General features: G+C 45.8%; 2 protein-coding genes across 2 annotated transcripts in view; both read right to left on the bottom strand.

Moving 5' to 3' along the window:
* The window catches only part of VPS8 (VPS8, CORVET complex subunit), a 65794-nt gene extending 51935 nt beyond the window's left edge, over positions 1 to 13859 (bottom strand). Inside the window, 10 exon segments of the mRNA XM_021393581.1 lie at positions 180 to 247; positions 1343 to 1429; positions 1651 to 1775; positions 7889 to 7943; positions 8892 to 8924; positions 9850 to 9943; positions 11445 to 11575; positions 12850 to 12918; positions 13432 to 13739; positions 13742 to 13859. Of these exon segments, the coding sequence (XP_021249256.1) occupies positions 180 to 247; positions 1343 to 1429; positions 1651 to 1775; positions 7889 to 7943; positions 8892 to 8924; positions 9850 to 9943; positions 11445 to 11575; positions 12850 to 12918; positions 13432 to 13739; positions 13742 to 13844 (1073 nt within the window). The 5' untranslated portion in view covers positions 13845 to 13859.
* NME9 (NME/NM23 family member 9) lies at positions 14438 to 20748 on the bottom strand. Its single transcript, XM_021393583.1, has 5 exons — positions 20402 to 20748; positions 17735 to 17792; positions 16851 to 16954; positions 15784 to 15829; positions 14438 to 14545 (listed from the first exon to the last, which is right to left on the bottom strand). Coding segments are annotated over exons 1-5 (243 nt in total). The 5' UTR covers positions 20435 to 20748; the 3' UTR covers positions 14438 to 14543.

The raw sequence follows: 20879 nt of genomic DNA, 5'->3' as shown, positions 1-20879 counted from the left end.
TTATTTGACTATTAGCCAGCCTTGCTTCAACTAAAATTATACTGCAGCCCTGAACTGTACCTTCAATATTCAGACAATAGCTTCCCTGGTTTCAATGCTTTTTTGCTTAGGTTTTAGAAGTTCTGACCTAGAACTAGCTGCTTGGATTGCCACCTTCTATCAGGTAAGAGCTGTCTTACTTAAATGAGAGTTCAAATACGGAGCCTCCGCTGTCATTGCAAATTGCAAGTGTTGGGTCATCTGTAAACTGAGCAGATAATCAAATTAGAATTGTCATTAACAAATAAGCTACCAAAAAAAAATCAATTGAAAAATTTATGCTATGGCATTATTTACAGCATGCAAAAGTAAATGCATTATGTCTACCAGCAATACATTTTCAACATTCAGCATTGAGAATATTGATGGCTTTTTTAATGACGTGTAGGAAATGCAAGGTTTTGTGTTTTTCCCTCATCCTTCCAGCGTCATTGCTAGATTTTGTTATCAAAGTCCCACTACATTCTACTGCAGCTCAGAACCACAAGACATCAAAATCTGCATTGCTACCAGAACAACTTGCAGCTTTGAGCCTGTAAGTTGGTGCCAGAACTGACAAATGGACTGTGAGTCCACAGACCAAAAATCAGAAACATCCATAACTACTAATGAAATCAAATAACTGAGATAAGAAAGGGTCACATACACAGTTGAGGGACTTTTCTGGAAGACTCTGCAACACAGCACTTAACAGCACAAGCGTCTGGGGATTGCAAGGTCCAAGAACTCCTCAACATTGGTAGTGCCATCAGGTTATGAGCAAGGAAAGGTAGCCACAACGTTGATTAAGAATGAATTTGCCTGTCTTGGGTTATTAAATAGTCTTAAAAGTTTTACAGTTGCCAGCCATCAGTGTATATCTAATAGATTACATTTCTTTCAACTCAATCCTCACCAAAAAGTTATCTGAAAAACTGCAGGCAGAAACTACTTTCTACACTTCAAATGCTGAAGATTAAGGTTGGCAAGTCATGTATCCAGATCAAATCACTGCAGGATTTAGATACGCATATTTTAGAGACTAAATCTACACAGACTCTGGCATCAGAGATTGGACAGACAATAAGTTTTTTGTTATACTGCAACTCACTGCCAATACTACGACTTCAGCTAGCAATATACTCAGTTTCTTTTTTTAAACACAATTTCTGCTCATTTTCTCACCTCTGGATATTACAGCCACATAACTCCTAGGTAGCTGCCCTCACCTGCAAATCTAGAAGTACTACACAAAGGAAGTCAACACATCTGACTGAACATGAGCAGGTTCTTTGGAAAAAAAAATAAAATAAAAATCAGTTACCTTAATGTGCAAAATGGCTGTTCCTGGGGGGTGAGCATCTGTTATTGATCGTAGCAGCTTCCCACTGGCCAGATCCCACATTGTGATCTGCAAGCAAATTGTTCTCCATATAAAATGGTTGCTGCTCTCTGATGGAGAGAGGCTCTCTCCATCACCTTGTGTGTTAGCACATCACTAAGCTTCTATATTCAGCACAAAAACAATTAACAGCTACATAGTGAGTGCGCTTAGCTTGGATTATACCAAAATAGTCCCTCGGTAGCTGTCTGAGGAAGGACAGCACTGAACCACCAATTTATGGGAATTACCTGTCCTTTTGCAAAGCCACACAGGAGCCTTGAGCAGTCATTGTTGATGCTGAGAGCAGAGATAGCCCCATACTGGGCCCCAACAGCAGTGCTGCCCAGACACAGCCGAAGAGCCTGGTTTTGATCTAGGGCATAAGAATTAGTAAGAAATTAAAGAAAGAGTAACACAATTATTTACATACATAAATCGCTAGAGGTACATTAACAACTCATAGGCTCACAGTTACATTCCTAATGAAGAGCTTCCAAGACCAGAGCACTTGTTAGTACAGAGATTGAGACACGGTCTTGCAGGGAAACACAAAAACTTGTTTTAACATTACAAAACAGGCACAGAGAATACGGGAATGCAGAGGTAATAAAAACTGAGTAAGAAACTAACAGAAAAGCCAAAACAATATCTAGCTTTGCTTTTTTTTTGTGAGGATTGTTGGAATGAAGACTGGAGATCTGAAATATACCAGAAGTGCCACAGCAATACTGTGTTAATGCATTTCACCCGGAGCAGAGAGGGAGAGGACAGGATCCGGGGAACAGACAGCAGCTGAGCCATAGAGTCCTCTGGGAGCAGCACCCAAGGCAAAGGACACATCTCTCCATACAAGCTGCAGCACCATTAGCTATGTGCCAGATGTGAAACAGAGCATGGAAGCATCTCTCATTTCCTCCCCAGCACCACGTGACGTATTTCTGTATCACAGACACACTGGTGGCTGAGCACACCGTGGGAGTCACCTTTCAAATTCTGCTAACAGAAAGGCCTCTCAAAGCCAAGGAGAACACATGGGTTCAGACTGGTGGAATATACAGAAGCAGCTCTGAAAGCTCTGACAGTCACACAAGTTCCTGGCTAGTTTTATAGCCCTGATGCTCTTGTTTAATTAAACAAAGGATGCATCCAATTCAAGTGACCATACCATGAACTGCTGCCCTCGTTCAGTATATGAGAAACATGGAGCCAAAACTACTGCAGTATCACTAGAGCAAGAAATCAGAGAAGTAAGTATTCTAAGGCGCAATAAAAATTAGCATCATTTTGCACAGGAAACTGATCTTGAGAGAAAGAGCATCCAGATGGCAAACCAGGTACCCTTATGCCAGGTACTCTGAGGCCTGTGTGAAGACAAAACACTGCAAATTTCAAGTGGCTCTTAAATAGCTTGTCTACAGCACCAAACTCTTCAGACAGTGTTCTGTAGTTCTGAACACCTCTGAGTTAAGGACAATTCATTTATCCATTGCAGAATGAATAGCTCCATAACAATCTTCTGAGGGAAGTTTTCCTTTACAGTTTGTTACTGCCTACGGCGTATAGATCTCTGATCAATTACGATAAATCCTCTGCCTGTCCTGAACTCCAGTCTAGCCAGAACCTGTCTCCCTAAGGAGAAGTTTGTAAAGATATAAGACTACTTGCTAATTGTAAGGGAAAAGAAATAATCGATAAATCTTACTTCAGACTTGTAGACCTGCAGCTGAGAGAACTGGGATGGGTCAGTCTGGAGAAGAGGAGGCTCAGGGGAGACCTCAGCGCTCTGTACGACTACCTGAAGGGAGGCTGTGTCAGCCTCTGCTTCCAGCTAACAGCAATAGGATGAGAGTTGATGGCCTCAAGTTACACCGGGGAAGGTTCACACTGAGTATTAGGAAGAACTACTCAGAAAGAGCAATGAGAGTGCTGAGGCATTGGCACAGGCTGTCCAGGGAGGTGGGGGAGTCACTGTGCCTGGTGTTTAAGGAAAGGGCAGGTGTAGTACCTAGGGACATGATTTAGTGGGCAACAGTGGTGGTAGCAGACAGCTGGACTAGATGATCTTAGAGGTCTTTTCCAACTTGACTGATTCTATGAAGCTGCCATTCACCACATCTGCTGCTCAGGCAGAGGACAGAGCCTTGTTGAATGTCAGCCTGGAGCCGCAGCAAAGCACATCACCGCTCAGGGGCAGACACAGGGCCTATTGCAGTGTGTCTGCCACCTACGCTGTTACAAACCCAAGGCAGTGGGAAGGCTTCAGAAACAGGGCTGCTGCTCTGCACACAGCTCCCCTTAGTGCAACAGAAGTAAAACTCTTTGCCCCACTACTAGAAGACACCTGTCCAGTACCTGCAGGGGCCTACAGGAAAGCATACGTGATGAGTCAATCAATTAATTGTTTCCGGTAAGACGTGTAAAGGAGAACTTTCCACAGCTTTCTGACAAGGGCAGCAGCTTCAGAACTGCTACTTTCCATCTTTACACGTGTGCTACGTTAGCTTCCAAATCAGTTTTCTTCTTCCCTCCACCACAATGTCAATTCAAAGCAAACATGAGCCCCACCCAAAAAAGTAAACGCAGTCTATGACTCAAGTTACTCCTTCCTAAGAAGGAAGTGCCCATTTTTTGCCCAAGCTGCATTTTCAGAGTAGAGAAATAATCACTTGGAAAGCAAACCCCAAAGAAAGACACTTCAGTGCTTGTTCTCATTTCCAGCCAGCCACAGGATAACACACAAGGAGGACTCATGAGATAACTTTAAAAACAAGAGAGATAAACAACATTGCTTCCAACACAAAGCAAGATGTATGTTAGCTCCTACTAACAAACTGCTGAAGTAACAAAGACAGATAAAGGCAAAGGGTTATAAAAGCTGATTTGATGATTTTCCAGACTAATAACAACAGCTCTGAATTAAGCCACATTTAGGATTAAAAAGTATTTTCCACATGCTTGAAACAAAGGTGGCTACTAACTGTCCAGAAAATATTTTTAATTTTGAAATGTATATAGAGCAGTTCCTTATCTGAACAATTTCCAGCAGTAACTATTGCTGTTGTTCTCAAAGTCTGGAGCCAGAACCAGATGGTACTTTCAAGCAGCCCTACAAGTAAAACGTTAATGAGCTTCCGAATATGAAATAAGTCACCTTCCAGAACACAGGAATAAGTGGAGCACTTCAGAACTGATTACTTCTCAGATAATCGGGTTTTTAACCAGAATTTTTTCTTAAGTCATCATTTCCCCGCATTCAAGAGACTTGATTTCCTGCAGAATTACTCAAACACTACAAATTCTAAGATGAGATGCTTTCTTCCCACCTTCATCAGGCTTACTGCCAGTAAATGCTCTCCCAGTAGGTATCCCTCTTGGAGCTGGAAGCAGGAGGACAAGAGATAGTGCGCTAAAGGAACAGGTTTCAGACACCATCTCTCTTGAGAACACAACAGCTGTCCCCTAAACCAGGGTGCGCTGAAGGCTCCTCACCACCATCTACCTCCAGCTTGAGCAATAACACAATTACTCACAGCAGGGATTCAGTCAGCTCTCCAGGAAGCCACTGCTCTCTCCTCAGCTGCACAGCTGGTGCATGGGGTCAGTTGGAAGTTGCTGTCTGCTTGCGTGGGTTTCCCAGAGTTTCTGGCTCGTGGCTCCCTGAATCAGGTCCTAATCTGTAGTGCTCCCACTAATAGCCCTCAGGCAGAAATAGATGGATGGTCACCTCATGGAAGAGCTCTACTTTGTCCTGCCCTGAAACAATGCCTTTGCAAACAGCTACACATGCATCCTGCTCTAAAGCATTACACATGGCACATTTACCTGTTCCTCTGCTGTTTCTGCCCAAAGAATTGGTAGCGTTCAGTACACATGTATTCAATACCCAGTTTCTGGGCTCACCAGCAGTACTACCCACTGACTGGTTACTACCCTGCCTTACTTGCTGCTTATCTGGCACCTTGAGTTCTGGCACAGAGTAACGTGGCACATCAGCATGCAAACTAGGCAAGACAGGAGTTGTTCATGCAGGGTACGTGCATAATGTGGTGTTACTGTACCTTTTCCTTTTCAGTCCACATAGAAAGGGCCAAAATAGGAAAGAAAAAGCCAGAAACCAATATAAAAAAAAGGAGAGAAGCAAGGAAGAGCATATGTGACAATATTCAAAAAGACAGAGAGCCTTCAGACGTTATTTGTTTTGGTAACATTTCACCTTTTGATTTGTCCAGTTACCTGAGGGGATGCTGCTCATTACAGTGTTTTAAAACTAAGTGTGGTCACTGAATAAAACCAAGTTTATAAATTCTGACTTCACGATACTAAAGATGAAAAGGGAACAGAAGCGTGCAGGAATCACTCCTGTCTTTACCTGAAAAGCTGGATGACATAGCACACATCTCTCATCACCTTTTAATTACAGCAGAATAACACAGGTTGCAAGGCAGCTGCGGCAGTCCTTGGCCCCAGCTCTCTGCCACAAGGAGGGTCAATGAGATCAGCCTGTTCAGGCAGGGCCTTGGCAAGTTCTGTGTATCCCAAAGCTGATCCTGCAGCCTCTCTCAGCACCTATTCCAGTGCTTCATCACCCTCGTTGTTAAAACAAATATCAGCCAGACCTTCCCCTGGGGCAACTCCAGTGCACTGCCTCTTATCCTAGCATCAGGAACCTTTGAGAAAGGTTCAGTTCTCTCTTCTCTATTCCTTTCCAGTACACAGTAGAGGCTAGCAGCATTACATCCCCTTTGATGCTCTCTCTCTGTGCAGCAAAATCCCAGTCTCTCCTTACCCACCACGTGCTTCACCCCTCTGAGCACCTTGGTGACCCTCCACTGGGCTCACTCCGGCACAACAGTGTCTTTCTCATACTAAGGAGCCCAAAACTGGGCAAAGTAGTATGGATTTGGTCTCACAAGTACAGAATAGAGAGGAGTCAACATCTTCTACAACCTGCCCAATGCCTTGATGATAATAAAGCCCAGTATGCGCTTGTATTAACAGTAAATTTATATGCTTCCATAGACCCGAAAGCTTTAAGCTTCTGTTGCAAGTATGCAAAGAAATTCTTAAAGCATTAATATCTATTTTAGTAAAAGTCAAGGAACTTCAAATTAGGAAAATTAGGAATGTGCCAGGTTTTCTAAAAACCACAGAAGAACCTCCAGAAATTGCAAACTACATAGCAATGTAAAGATCACGGCCAAAGTAACAGTAAACGTTGGTCCAAAACCTAACCAAGGGCATAACAAAGAAAATGACTCTTATACATATTTATACGGATTTAAACAATCTTATACTGAACTGAAATACCATAGCACATAAAGCATCTCAAGCATTCAGTGATCAGTCCTTTTAGTGGGACTTGTTGCAGAAATAGTCACAACCAGGGTAAGAACAACCCTCCCTCTTCACATGCTCATGTAGACTCCCAGAGTCCTTCCTGGAGTGTAAAATGCAAAAAACCTCTAATTATTCTGACAATCTCCTGTTCAAAAGCTTACTAACTTCCTTAAGTGCCTGCATACAAAGATAGAAATAGGAAAACCACCATAAAAATGTCTTTCATAGCAGCTCCACATATTGGACAAATTTCAGAAAAACTACAAAGATCTCCTACTAAAAACTCATTCAGATCATGTGTTAATCACATTTAGATTAAGTACATCCTGTTTCAAAGTCTAAATTCCCAAGAACGTGAGACTTACACTGTCACAGTCCTTCCCACCCTTCTGCTGTACCCTGTCCCCTCGTAACTTTTAGCCTCTTGAATAACTTCAGCCAACTTTGAAAGAAAAGGTTAATTCAATTTCAAAAATCATTCTGAATTTGGTGCTGCATAGACGTTAATGCACACAAAGTAGATGTGTGTGGAAGCACTTCAAGAGCAGCCCTCTCCCCTCTGTTAAGCTGGTTAGCTAAGGCAGAACCTATTTTTAAGACAGGTTGGTGATGGGAGAAAGAAAAACATAAAGAAGGGACAAAGAGGTGGCAGGTGCAGGAGAAGGTCAGGGAAGGAGAAACCCAGGATGCAAGTCTGCAGGTAGCCACGGGTTACAAGTTTCCCCTCTCAAGGAATACATTTTATGTTCCCGACTCCTGGCAGCTATTGTGTCAGAAGGGAAAAGATTGATACGCTGTGTGATTGTTGTATAATGATTCTGGTTTCTTCCCTATCAAAACAGAGTAATTTTATATATAAACACAGAAAAGGTTCTTTATACAATTGTCAAGGAGACAAATTTCTTGTTATCAATGTGCCAATCCCCAGCAAAACAGAAGCAAGAACTATAGAGACAAGGACAAATTAAATATTACCCATGCTTAGCACAAAATAAACAAGAAATCCAGTTCTAATTTTAGCTGGTTTGGGGATTGGTTCTTTTGTTCATTTTGCTGGGTTTTTTTTTTTTGTTTGGTTGGTTGGTTGGTTGGTTTTGTTTTTAAACATCACTAAAATGCAAAAGCCTCAGAGCTTTATTTTTCACTTACCAAAAATCAGCGCTAGCCCATGGGAAGTCCCCACTGCTATCAGGTTTGATGCTGCCTGAAAAATTCATGCAGAAAGATCAAAAGCTGATTAGTGTCATTCACAAATCCACCACTTCTAATAACATGCAAAGGTTACCAAAGGGGGAAGTTTTAAGGAGGTTATAGGTGTAACTCTTTTTAATATACAAGCAACAGACATTTCCTACGTGAGAACTACAACCAAAGGACAATTTTTCACCCCACACAAGCCTCACCCACACATTTCAACTGTGCTATGCAACCCTCACACCTAGACGTGTTTTTTCCTTTTCCTCTTTAACCAAAAAGTATCATTTCTTATATATTGCTGCTACTACAGTCAAAGTGACCAAATGACTTTGTTTTCTTCATAAAGTACTAAAACCAATTTCACAAGGGCAGAAATACTTGCTGTATGACACCTCCTTAACACATATCTCTAATTACATGTAGCTTACTTCTGACATACTTTAATTAGCGTGCTTGACTTCAAGAAGTTCAGTGCAAATTGCTAAACAGGACTGTGTCTTTCAGACAGGCTTTCAACAAAACTTTAAGATCATATTTGAGTTATATCAGAGTGACAGAAACTTTGAACTCATGGCATGGTGAGCACTTCAGTTTAAATGTCCTTAAAACACTGTTAGGAGTCAAAGCAATGGCTGGTAAAGAAATAGGTAGGAAACTTCCAGGTGTCCAACAGATGGGGGAAAGGTTGGTTGGGTGCTCAACTAAGAACTCCTGGTGATGACATGAAAAAGGAGAGAGTAGAGGGTTTGATCAGTGCAAGTGCAGTTAGGAAAGGCTGCACTCTGCTCCCAGAAGATAGCCTTCTCATGCTGCTTCTCCTACCCCTCAGATTTGAGGATTCTTAGGAAGGATAAGAATATCAAGATCCATTTATCAGATGTATTAAATTACTGCTTAATGTTTACCAAGCTCATATGAAGACTAACTACACAGTACTTGAAAATTGTGTACTTACTATTGCAGTAGGCAAACCAGCATCCACTTTGTCCTAGAAAAACAGTACAAATTATGAGTAAGCAGCAGAACTCTCTACTCAATTAATATCTCTAATAATACAGCACACAGAGTCAACATGAGGCATGTTTTAACGACTCCCACCAGAAAGTGCAGAGGGAACCACTGGCTAGAAGTATCCAGAACAGATAGAAAGCACCCAGAAAAGGTGAGGAAGCAGAATACCCTGTCATTCCAAACGAAAGCTGTTCTTTTTTTCTGAAAACAAGACTCAATTAACAACCCTTAGCACTCTCTGTGGACATAGCACTGATATCTAATGCAAAACCACTTCCCTCTCCAGAACCCCTTTTTAGCTTCCCACTCAGGTGGCTCATTCACACCTCCATCAACACGAGTAACAACTAGCTTCGGCACATTCACGCTCAGACTCCATGCACATAGCCCCTACAAAAACACTCACAGATGACTCATCTGCATTTTATTCCAACAAGCCTGCTTCAGAATTCACATTCTATATAAATCACTGCCTCAACTCTCATCCTGGACAGTTCCTTTTCCACTGTAGCACAAACCCCAGGCAGGCCTGACGTGCAGTCACAGACACAGAAACATGCAGGCCTCGGATGAGTGTGCTCTGTGCCTGCTGCAGGCATTAAGCAAACCTGTTCCTAGCACCTTTAAACAACAACAGCACTGATATCATTTTGTATTAACATTTCCCATCAGCTTTCTTGACATCTAGCAACATGAAGCAGTGATAAAGAAGACTTATCACGTTGCTGCTGCTGCAGAAAGTCAGCTAATAATTCACTCCTTGTTAGAGATTACTAGTACTAGTTTATGGACTAAACGTGTTAATACTAATACTCTGAAGAGGCAGAAGAACACCCACAACCCTCCACACCAGAACAAGCTGAAATTTTACTTAATAGATGTCAAAGGAGAAAAACACTTACTGCTGCAGATACAATTTGGGCAGAAATTCCTTTCAGAAGTGAGAGTCTTATAACCGATCCATGGAGAGAGAGAGAATCTGGGAGTTTTTTCTTCCTAAGGAAATAAGAAATAATCCAAACACTTTAAAGCACAGATTGGAACGTTAGCCCACAGCTAAACCAGCAGGTAAATTCTTCATGCACACATAACCATGCAGTGAAATCACTAGCAAAGCCTACAGTGCACCACTGTGCCTGCATAAGCATTTGTTTAAACTCATCTCCTACAGAAATGAGAAGTCCTTCAAACCAATTTTCAGTTTCAAGCATCTCTCTGCAAACCATAGCATTTATTAATAAAGCCCAAGATAAACACTTCTGCTCTTTAATTCAGCTTCAGTGAGTCAGGAAGCTTCAACCTCTAAAGATGAGCACCTACAGGAAATACACAGCTGAAAAAGGCCCATTAGCAGTATAGGGACCCCTGGGAAAGCCAGAAGTATGCTTAAAGTGTAACATCCAATTCAAACAGCTGGCTTTATCCAAAAGGTAAAAGTTGCTGTTTATGGAGAAAATGTTTTTAAAAGTAACTACTGTACAGGGAAAAGTAACTTCTGAAGAGCTCTAGTATACTGTAACACACATAGGAGGGGAAAATTCTGCAGGAAAATTTCATTCTTATCTTTCCAGAGACATACAAACAAGTAGGTAGGTTGATGAAACACACTTAATAGCTTATATTGCAGCTGAGGACCCATAATTGTGGTGAGCAGCTTCAAACAAACATGACAAAAATGATTCCTGGTTTTTCTGCCTCCTCTGTACTGGAAAATAAGTCCCTTCAGGTTACATTTCACTCAATACAAACCGTTTTATCTGAAAAAGAAAGGACAGTGGCTCAGTACACCACCATAAACCATCACACTCGAGTGTTTATGGCCAACGCAATTGCTCATGTAGCAATCACAACATAACAGAAACCAGAGGCCAACTTCCCATGGTACATAAGAAGGCCATGGGAGTGGCTCAGGGTGTCAGATGAAGCCATCATCTGAGTAATTAGCAAAGTAAGTCAGCAGGATTGCAGCTAACTATCACATTTCAGGTTGCTTTGAGATGTCAAGATTTACTTTCCATTTACAGGAGTGAAAGCAGTTTGCTTGCCTTTTAAAACCCCCCCCAGCCACATAAAGTCATCATGGTGCAGTGTTTTAAAGATGTCATCCAAATTCAGAGAAATTTTAATACTGTAGTCCCATCAAATGCACGTACTCTAACAAGCTAACCCTGAGTGAAGAAACAAATCCCAACTTTGCCTACATGGTTTTGCAGGAATAGGACTATTCTGTCAAAAGCAGCTGTCCTGCAGCATCCTCCCAGGACTTCTGCGCTGGGATATAACATCAGGACACAAAACTTCCGTGTGCAATGAAGGGGTCCCTACCCAGGGAACAGCTAGATCAGGCACTCACAGAAACGCTCAACGTGGGGGGGCAGCAGAAGGTTGCTTTAGGAAGCTTCAATTGTCCTTAGTGTTGGATAGTCCTTCTACCCACAAAAAAAAAGAAAATTATTTTTGATTGATTTAATCTCCCAGGCTATCAGACTTGCAGTACCTTTTCAGGTGTGTCCTGTCCCCACTGTCAGAGCTTGCTACAGAAGATGTGTCATAGGAGTGTGTATCCGTGTTATCAATGTTCAAGAGAAAGGGATCTTCCAAAATGAAAGACTCTTCTTCATCATCAGTCTGAAGGAAGAGAATCACCACACTTGGTAAACGTTCAAAACACACAACACCCTAACTGAAACATTAGCAAAATGGCATCAAGCAAGCAGAAAAAAGAGAGAATCAGAACACAATCAGATAATCTTTTATTAGAAGAAGAGAACTATTATTTTACTGAACTGTACTCTACTATACTGAGGATAGCGTGGAAGAATCAGTCTTCAGAACCCTCAGTGATCACAGAATCAGGCTGGATAGCATGGGAGCTTCAGCGAGAGAATGCTGCCAAGAGGGACCTAACTGTGCACTGCTCCAGGGCTGCCTTCTGCTGGTGATGATCCCTCTCTTCAGGCTTTGCCTAGAATTGTTTCTGCATTATTTTATATGGCTGTTGTTTTGACTGTCTTCTAACTTTAGCACAGTTCACATTGTCCCTGAAGTGCAGAGCCAGAGAGTGCAAACACAGTATGGCACCGAGTGCCAGATGCATGCAGGGATCAGAGCAGGTGCTCCTTGTTTGTCCTACAGAGAGCAGCCCAGCACACACTGCGCCTTTTTTCAGAGCAAGGTATGCCTATGGGCTCAGCCAGCTTGTGCCTACGTTGAAATCCTCTCCAGAAAACACTTTGCTAGTCCTGTATACACTGACATAAACAGCACTGAAGACTCTGTCTGCACTGAGCCATATTTTTTTTCAGGTTACCACAGTTCTACTCCTTTGACGTGGATGTGACTGCATCTCTGAGTTTAGGCTCACACAAATTGCAAACTGCTGATGAGTTCCTAGACTGTGTGTGACTGTTTGGGACAGTTTATACCTGTATCTTTAATGCAGTTTTTTTTTTTTTTTTTTAAAGTCACCTGTTCCAAACTCCTTTTTACCAGTATACTGGCTCCACTGGAAGTCCAACCACCAATTTCCTCAGCTTGCTAAAAAACCCACTTCCTTGTCTTTGCTTCCATGCTTGTTCTAAACATGGTGCACTCACACCCAATTCTATGTGGTTTTATTCCAACACGTGTGAGGCAAAGTCACTCCTCCCCTGCACCGTCAGACACTGGGGTTTGCTCCTTCCGCCACAGGGCAAATGTGAACCAGACTACAAAGGTGGAGCTGCGAAGAACATAGCAATTATTCGATTCAGCATGTGCTGTGTCAGCCATCGGTACTGGGAAGTCTTGGGGTTACATCACTTTATTTCCCAGTAGAAAACAAGAGCCTGGGTGACCTTAGAGGCCTTCTCCAGCCTCAGTGACCGCGGCTCAGCCGCAGCACTGCACCGTGCCCAGCTCACCTCGTTCAGGATGCTCTCCAGCGTTGGGGGGGTATCGACTTGAGGGATGTCGAACTCCTTGTCATCGATCTGGACATCAGAAACCACAGACCGAGGTTAGGTGCCTGCTCCACCATCCAAACCTCTGCTAACTACGAGAAGAGCAGCCAGGCATGCTGCTTCCACCCATCCCCGTGCACAGGCGGCAGATTCCGCCTGACAACAACAGAAGAGGAACGGCTTTAAACCAAGAGGGAAGACCGGGGCGAGATGCGAGGAGGGTGCATTTCGCTCCGAGGGCACTCCCGCCCCACTGAGCTCGGAGTTAGGCGGGCCCTGGCAGGGCCGTGTCCCGCAGCGCTCCGTTCGGCCCGATCCCCGCCCCGCTGCGCTGGACACGGCACGGCGGCTCGCAGCACGAGGGCTACCAGCGGCTGCATCGCGCAGCTCTCCCTCAGCGCTCGCACAGCGGCCGCAGGGACCGTTTCCCTGCTTCCACCCATCCCGCCGCAGCACGGGGTCCGAATCGGGGCATCCGAAGGGGCGCAGAGGGGAGGGCGCGGCGGCGAGACAGGCAGCGCCGGCACGGAAATGGCGACGCACCGGCTCGCTGCGGGAGTCCAGTTCGCGGTCGAGCTCCGCCGCGCTCAGGCGGGGCGCAGGCGGCTCCGAGCAGGGCAGGCCGTCCGGCTCAGCCACCGCTCCCGCGAGGCACTCCTCCGGCGCCGCGTCCATGGCCGAGCTGCGGCTCGGGGAGGAGCGAGCAGGCCGGCGGGACCGGGACTCGAACCCGCGTCCCGAGCCGCCCCCACAACGCGCAGGCGCAGCCCGACCCCACCGCCCTCCCCGCGCCGGCGTTAAAGGGGCCGCAGCGCTGCGGTAACCGAGGGGCGGAGGCATGGAGCTACTTTTATTGGGAAGTGCGCGGCTGCTTCGGGACGGCGGCTGCGAAACCGGACTCGGGAGCGGCGAGAACGTGAGCCTGCGGGGGGAGGGAAAGAAATCATCAGTGGCATGGGGAGTTTCGAGTGAGAGTCACTGCCATCTATGAGAAACAGGGGATGCAGTGGTACCGCTGCACAGCGAGCTCGGAACAAAAGGAGCATTTCCTCAGCAGCACTGTTCCCAGCACAACCGCTGCAGGACAGCTACTGGCAGGCAGTGACTGCACGGTGATGTTCCTCGCTGCGCTGAGCTGCAGCCGGCACTGGGACAAGCATGGCACAGTGCAAGGACGTGCCCTCCCCTACAGCCTGAGAAATGCCATCAGAGAGCTGTTAGATTATGGAACTAAAAGCTAAGAAGGTGCCCTAAAGGAATAACAAACGCTAGGGATGGGTGAGCACATCAGGAGAAAACACAGCACAGTTCCCCCTTTGTCCTGCTTTTCCTCTTCCCAAGAGGACAGAAGTTTTAAAGACAACCACCCTTTCAGCTTCTTCCTTCCATCCAGGTGACGCAGGGGGCACATCAGCCAGCCCTCAAGCTCAGCCCAGCAAAACTGACAGGGTTTGGGCAGGAAGTAACCCAGCTTCAGAGCCTTGCTGGCACTGGAGAGCTGAGCCTTTGCTCTAACAAGGAGGATTCAGAGCCTGATTACCACCAAACGCTCTCCTCCATGCTCCAAAACCTTCCTTTCCACTGCCAGCTGTTTCAGAATGGTCTTCTGCAGCAACGGGGCATTTGCTCCTCTTACAACAGCTGCCAGTTCTCCTCTCTGAAAAGGGTGAAAAGCAGGTCTGTGAGTGCAGCACTATGGGCTCTGGAAAGCACCAGAGAAACATATCACGTATTGTGTTAACATAGAATCGTTCAGGTTGGAAAAGACCTCTGAGATCCCCAAGTCCAACCCCAGCCCACCCCACCATGCCCACTGACCCTGTCCCTCAGTGCCACATCCCCATGGCTCTGGAACACCTCCAGGAACAGTGACCGCCCCACCTCCCTGGGCAGCCTGTGCCAGTGCCTCACTGCTCTTTCTGAGAGGAAATGTTTCCTAATATCCAACCTGAATCTCCCCTGGCACAATGTGAGGCCATCTCCCCTCATCCTATTGCCGTTACCTGGAAGAGAGAGACTGACCTCCACCTGCCACAATCTCCTTTTAGGGAGTGATAAGGTCTCCCCTGAGCCTCCTCTTCTCCAGACTGAACCATTCCAGTTCCCTCAGCTGCTCCCCATAAGACTTGTGCTCCAGAACCCTCCCTCACAGCTTCATTGTCCTTCCCTTGGACACACTCCAGGGCCTCAATGTCTTTCTTGTAGTAAGGGGCCCAAAACTGAACACAGTACGTGAGGTGCAGCCTCACCAGAGCTGAGTACAGGGGACAATCACTTCCCTGCTCCTGCTGGCTGCGCTATTTCTGATACAAGCCAGGATGCCCTTGGCCTTCTTGGCCACACTGCTGGCTCATGTTCAGCCGAGCATCAGCCAACACCCCCACGTCCTTTTCTTCTGCATAGCTTTCCAGACACTCTGCCCCAAGCCTGTAGCTCTGCATGGGGTTGTTGTGACCAAAGTGCAGCACTCATCTTGTTTAAACTCATACAACTGGCCTCAGCCCAGCAATGCAGCCTGTCCAGACCCCTCTGCAGGGCCTTCCTACTCTCAGGCAGATCAACATTTCCCCCCAACTTGGTGCCATCTGCAAACTTATAGAGGGTGCACTCAAGCCCCTCATCCAGATCAACAATAGAGATAAAAAATGATGTACCAGGCCCTCCTCACAGGCAGAGCTGCTGCACTCCAGAACAAAAGGGAAACTTTGGAACAACTTTCTTTACTGTTCCTGATCAGTCTGAGGATGAAAGAAAGCAGCTTGTGGCAGCAGTGAGGTCCTGCAGTAGCACAGCTCTCCAAGAGGACAGCTGTTCCCACTGCTAAGTCATGTTTATTGTTGTGCAACTACTGTATGAACTTTTCACTCACTGTATAGAAGAGAAAGATGGGCTCACATTTTCCTCTGTATTTTTCCAGAGCATCAATGGAATCAACTTCAGCCTAGAATGAATGTCAGATAAAGTGTTTATGGGAAAACAGTTCTGCTTCAAAGGAATACACACAGAACAGCCTGTGCTCATCCCTCACATACAGGGAAATCCCAGGCTTACAGGCTGAAATGACACTGGTCAGAGCGAGGGACACGGTTATCTCTCAGCTCAGTACCACACTCAAGAAGCTGCAGATGTCTCTGGGAGATTCTGCCTGTAGGAGCTGGAACAGCAGCAGGAGTGTGCACGAGGCGGTGTGGAATGGAGTTTTGAGCATCTCTATCAATCAGTGCTCCACAGCTCTCTGGGAACCTGTCCCAGTGTCCTAATCACCCCCACTGTGAATGCTCTTTTTTTTCCCTTGTATATGTTGGAATTTTCCCTGCTGCAACTCAATCCTGTTGTCTCTTGTTCTTTTGCTACATAGCACTGAGAAATGCCTGTCTGTACCTTTTCTAATAATGCCCCATTAGACAGCCAAAGATAGCTCTTGGCTCTCCCCCAAGCCTTCTCTTCTTCAAGGTTAGCAAACCCAGCTCCTTCACACTCCCCCTGTACAGCAGAGGAACATGCATGCTGCTGATCCTGCCCAGTGTTACTTGCTTAAGCAGTTTGGTGCGCACTGCAGAAACAAGTCCCTTGGAAAGTTCACCATGTCAGTAGCCACACATCTTCCAACAAACCTGTCACCTTGCCAAACAACAGCAAGTTTGCTGGCAGGGTTAAAGCAAGAGCTGGTAAAATATGAAAGACGTGAAACAAAATGATCAATTGTGTACAAGCCTTCTCCTTTGCAGAAAAATTATCTGAGAAGTACAGAACTGTTCAAGCCTGAAAATCTTTAATGGTACAAGCTCTTATCAATGTTACCAACTGCCTTCATCCAGCAGGTCCATTCACACAAGCTGGAACTCCTGCACCATTATTGCTTTGGCTGGATTTGGAAAGATGAATGACTTCAGCCTGCAGTTACCTACTAAGTTCAGGGGACGGAATACGGATATTTTAAGCAGTGCCAAATGGGACCTTACCACAGCAAAATGCAGAAGGTCACTGCTGACTTCATTCCTTATTTTTCGGAAAACATCCACTACTGTTTTGCATGGACCACACCAGGCTTGATATGCATCAACAACTGCAAGCATGAAAATAAGAACAAGGTCAGAATGGGTCGTTTCAGACCTACACCAATAAGCTAGCTCATGCACTTCGCAGTGTAATCTTTTGGAAGGGGACTGCACAAAGGCCATTAATGCCATAAGAAACCTGAAATCCTCACAGAAATGAAGTGTCCTTTTCTGGTGATCTCTGTGGCACCACCCTCCTGGGGAAGGAGATTTTCTTAAGGTCCAACCTGAGCTTCTCAAGCTGCAGCTTGGGGCTGTTGCTCCCACAGTTCTGACTCTCACAAAGCAGCAGAAGGGCTGAGGAGTCAACTGCAGTAGAAACTAACTACTAATATACTAATACTAACAGATCAAAGGGTCAAATGTCATTAAAAATAACAAGGTAACAACATTGTAGAGTCTTTAAAAGATAAATGTACATGGCCGTGACCCTAGAGGCATCAGATTTTCCAGGGTGACCTGCTGCACAGGCTCAGCTAGCCATCCTCTGACCCCCAGCCTGGGAGCCAGGGCTCTTCCTTGCACTGGGACCACCTCGCCCCACGCCTGGGGCTGGATAGGGGACTCGATGCTCCTGCAGCGCTGCTGTGGTTCCATGACAACTGTTCCACATAAGATGGTGACCTCTAGCTAGTACAGCCGCTGCTAACTTATTCCTTACTTCCACTCAGGGCAAGAGAAGAGGAGGGTTTGTCTGAACATTCATACCAAAAGAAACTAATTTCTAACAGGACCAAAGTGCTTGTAACACAGAACAAACCAACACTGTGTGTTGACCAAGCCCTTACCAATGAGGCCTTTGAGACACAGCATTTCCTCCCACAGCTCCTGGCTATTGATGTTCATCTGCGTGAAAATTTAATACAATCAGAACAACAGTAAGTCATCAAGTAGTTGTAAACATACGGACACATCACTGCGTGCTTACCTGCATGACAGACACATCTGCCCAGAGAGGCATTATCTAGCACTGCAGGAAAAACTTCCTGCCTGCACTCCTCTGGCCAGCAGGGTCTGGAGACCCCCCAGAAGCACTGCACAGGTGTGTGGAAGGGGTAGGAGCACCCCGACAGATGCAAGTCCTCCCCTTTTAGATGCAGCAACTCTTTGAACAGCCTGTGTGCTTGGAGATTCCGACTTTGGTTTGTAGAGAGACAGAGTTATTCTGGGGGTGAGCAGAGACATGGTCCCTGTGTCTTCACAGGGTGTTGGCATCAGGGCTGGCTGGGCAGAACCCGAGCTGATCCTACCAGGCAGTGCCATGTAACTGGATTGACCATGCCACAGTCCTGACCTTAGCCTTCGGACAGCACTATGGGCTTTCTGGGTCCTTTGATGTGCAAGGCAAGAGGCTGCAGCTAGGGGATCACCTGAAGCTGCAGCTGTGAAAGCAGCATTCAGGCCAACCCATATTTACATACCCCATGGAAGCATTTGTTCTACACAGCCCCCCACCCTCCCTACCTCAGGGGTTTCTTCCCTCCCTCACACCAGGCAGCTTTGCTCAAAGCTGGGATGGGGTGACCCCTGTGACCGACCATGGGATGCAGCACTGCAGGGCGGGCAGTGCTTTTGGACACCACACCATCTCCAATAACTCCAGCAACCTCCTTTGCTGAGCAGCCTACTTCTATAAGTGCAGGTCATGCAAAGGCAACAAAGAATAATTGTCAAAGGGTGTTACTGCAAAGTAAAATAATAAAAAAAACAGCTCAGCACAAGCTACTCAAGTGTCAGCAATAACTCAATAAATTATCCATGCTGTTGTAATGTGCTAAAAATGCTTAAGTGTAGGATGCCCTTGGACTTGGAGGGGAGCAAAAAAGGGTGAAACCCAGGGTTAGTAGAATCTGGTGTTTTTTAAGTTGTTCTGAAATTTTTAATTCTTTAAATAAGTGACTTCAAAGAATCACTTACATTGGTAATATTATTTCTTTGTTGCTGTGCCGATACTGAACAACAGAGATTCCTAATAGCTTTCTCAGTCAATATCCTTAATCCTAAATACACTTAGTACACACTAGAAGACTGTAAGTTGCAGTAAGTGTATTATTCAATAATTAACACCGATACACGTTAAAGGACTGCTAGAATTCCCAAGTCAAGAACTCAGAGTGGAAATTCCCATGTAAATCAAGCAGCTTCTTGCAGACTTTCAGGCATCACTGGAGGTCACAGTGAGCAGTTGCTCCAGGACCCCACCTCACTTAGAGCAGGGAGCTGTTCTGACATCTCCCTCTGTTCTAATGTCTTCCTCTGTTTTCAGTATGCGACCCCATGCCTAATTTATCAGAGCACATCTGCAGAATTCAGAAATGCAATTATTCCAGGTATCAGCAGTGCTAGGACCACCCTCGGAGCGTTTCACAGCACATTAATGAGTTCATCTCATTTATGATGATTGTAATTTGCAATAATGAGTTCAACTGATAGACTTGGAAAGCGATGCCAGCACTGTTCAAAGTGCTTTGCTAACATGGATACTCAGCACCAGTTAGGTCGTGGCTCTTCTCTGATTTAACCAGAGCATCTCTAGGACAATTCACTGTGTCGTGCACAAGGCCCACATCACACAATCACATCCATGCAGACCTAAACTAGGATCTCCCAAGTTGGATGTGTAGCTAGTTGCCAACACAATTGCCATCTCAAAGGAATGCAGTGCAACAGGCAGCAACAGAAATAATTCCTAGCTTAAACTGATCACCTTTCTCTTCTTATACATTCACATTCTCACTCCATGTTCTCCAATATTTTAAAGTGAGTTAGAGAGTTCTTAACCTCCTTCGCCATTTCTCTCTAGTGAACACTGAACTCCATGCAAAATCTAAAGATGCTCATAACCTCCTTTGGCTTTTTCTATGGCTTTGCATAGTAATCAGTTCTCGGAAACTCCCTCTCCCCTATACAGTTATAGAGCATCATTAGGGCACTTGCAGGGTGTAAATAGGGAAACAGTCCTCTACACATTAATATGAAATAGGTTTTTCAGCCTTGGAATTCTTCCTGGTACCTCCCAACTTTTTCCAGCTTTGCAGCAATCTCTCTACACACACGAACTGGTCAGAAATGCCCAGTGAGACTCAGACCACCAGGACTCCCTCTCTCCAGCTCCCTACTGGGAGCTCTCTGAGCAGTTCTCCGGCAAAACACCCATATTGTGTTCTTTGAAAGCAACCGAAATGCAGAGCAGTGCCAGCAGGTAACAGTGCTGCAGTGCAACCTGCAGTGAGCAAACTGCACCCCTGGCATTGACCTTCGGGCCATATTTGCCTTGCTACGATTCCCCTATGCTTCCCGCATGCCTTCAGGAATGCTTTTCTACCATGAGAACCTTACAGCAAGGCTCTGACAACAGAATGAGAGATAGCTGAAGACCAAATTTCATTCTTTCATTCTCTGTGAATTTAGAAGTAGTTCTCAGAGGCACTCCAGCACAGCTCGCTCCCACTGACCTGAAGGACTGCCTCCTTTCTCTTTGCAGTCATTCTTCCACAGCAACAGCAGTCCTCTGACCACAATGTGCAGCCGTCGTCTTCTAATTACGTGACTCCAACTGCTGCCAACCTGCACCATAGAGAGAGCTTTTACCTGTCTTCGCTCCTTTACCCAGGACCTACCATCCAGCAGGAGAAGGGCTGGAGCCAAGGTGCTGCTGCAGTGCCTGAACCAAAATCACAACAGTGGGACCCCCAGGCCGGCAGAAGGAGCAGGCCGGGCCCAGGTACCCGTGCAGCAGCTGGCAGCTCCCCAGCACTGCTATGGCAGCTCCCCAACGCTGCTATGGCAGCACCGGGCGGAGCAGCAGCCCGGCCCTCCCCGCTGCCTTTCTCTGTCCCCGCTGCTGTGGGAAGCTGGGCTCCCTCCGCTGTGAGCCCCTCTGCCTTGCCAACCCACACAGCTCTACCTTCTGTGTGTTGCTGCATGTCCCCC

The sequence above is a fragment of the Numida meleagris genome, chromosome 4, assembly GCF_002078875.1.
Source record: "Numida meleagris isolate 19003 breed g44 Domestic line chromosome 4, NumMel1.0, whole genome shotgun sequence".
Classification (NCBI taxonomy): domain Eukaryota; kingdom Metazoa; phylum Chordata; class Aves; order Galliformes; family Numididae; genus Numida; species Numida meleagris.
The sequence above is the reverse complement of the archived record's forward strand: the minus strand, read 5'-3'. Positions and strand labels throughout refer to the sequence as shown.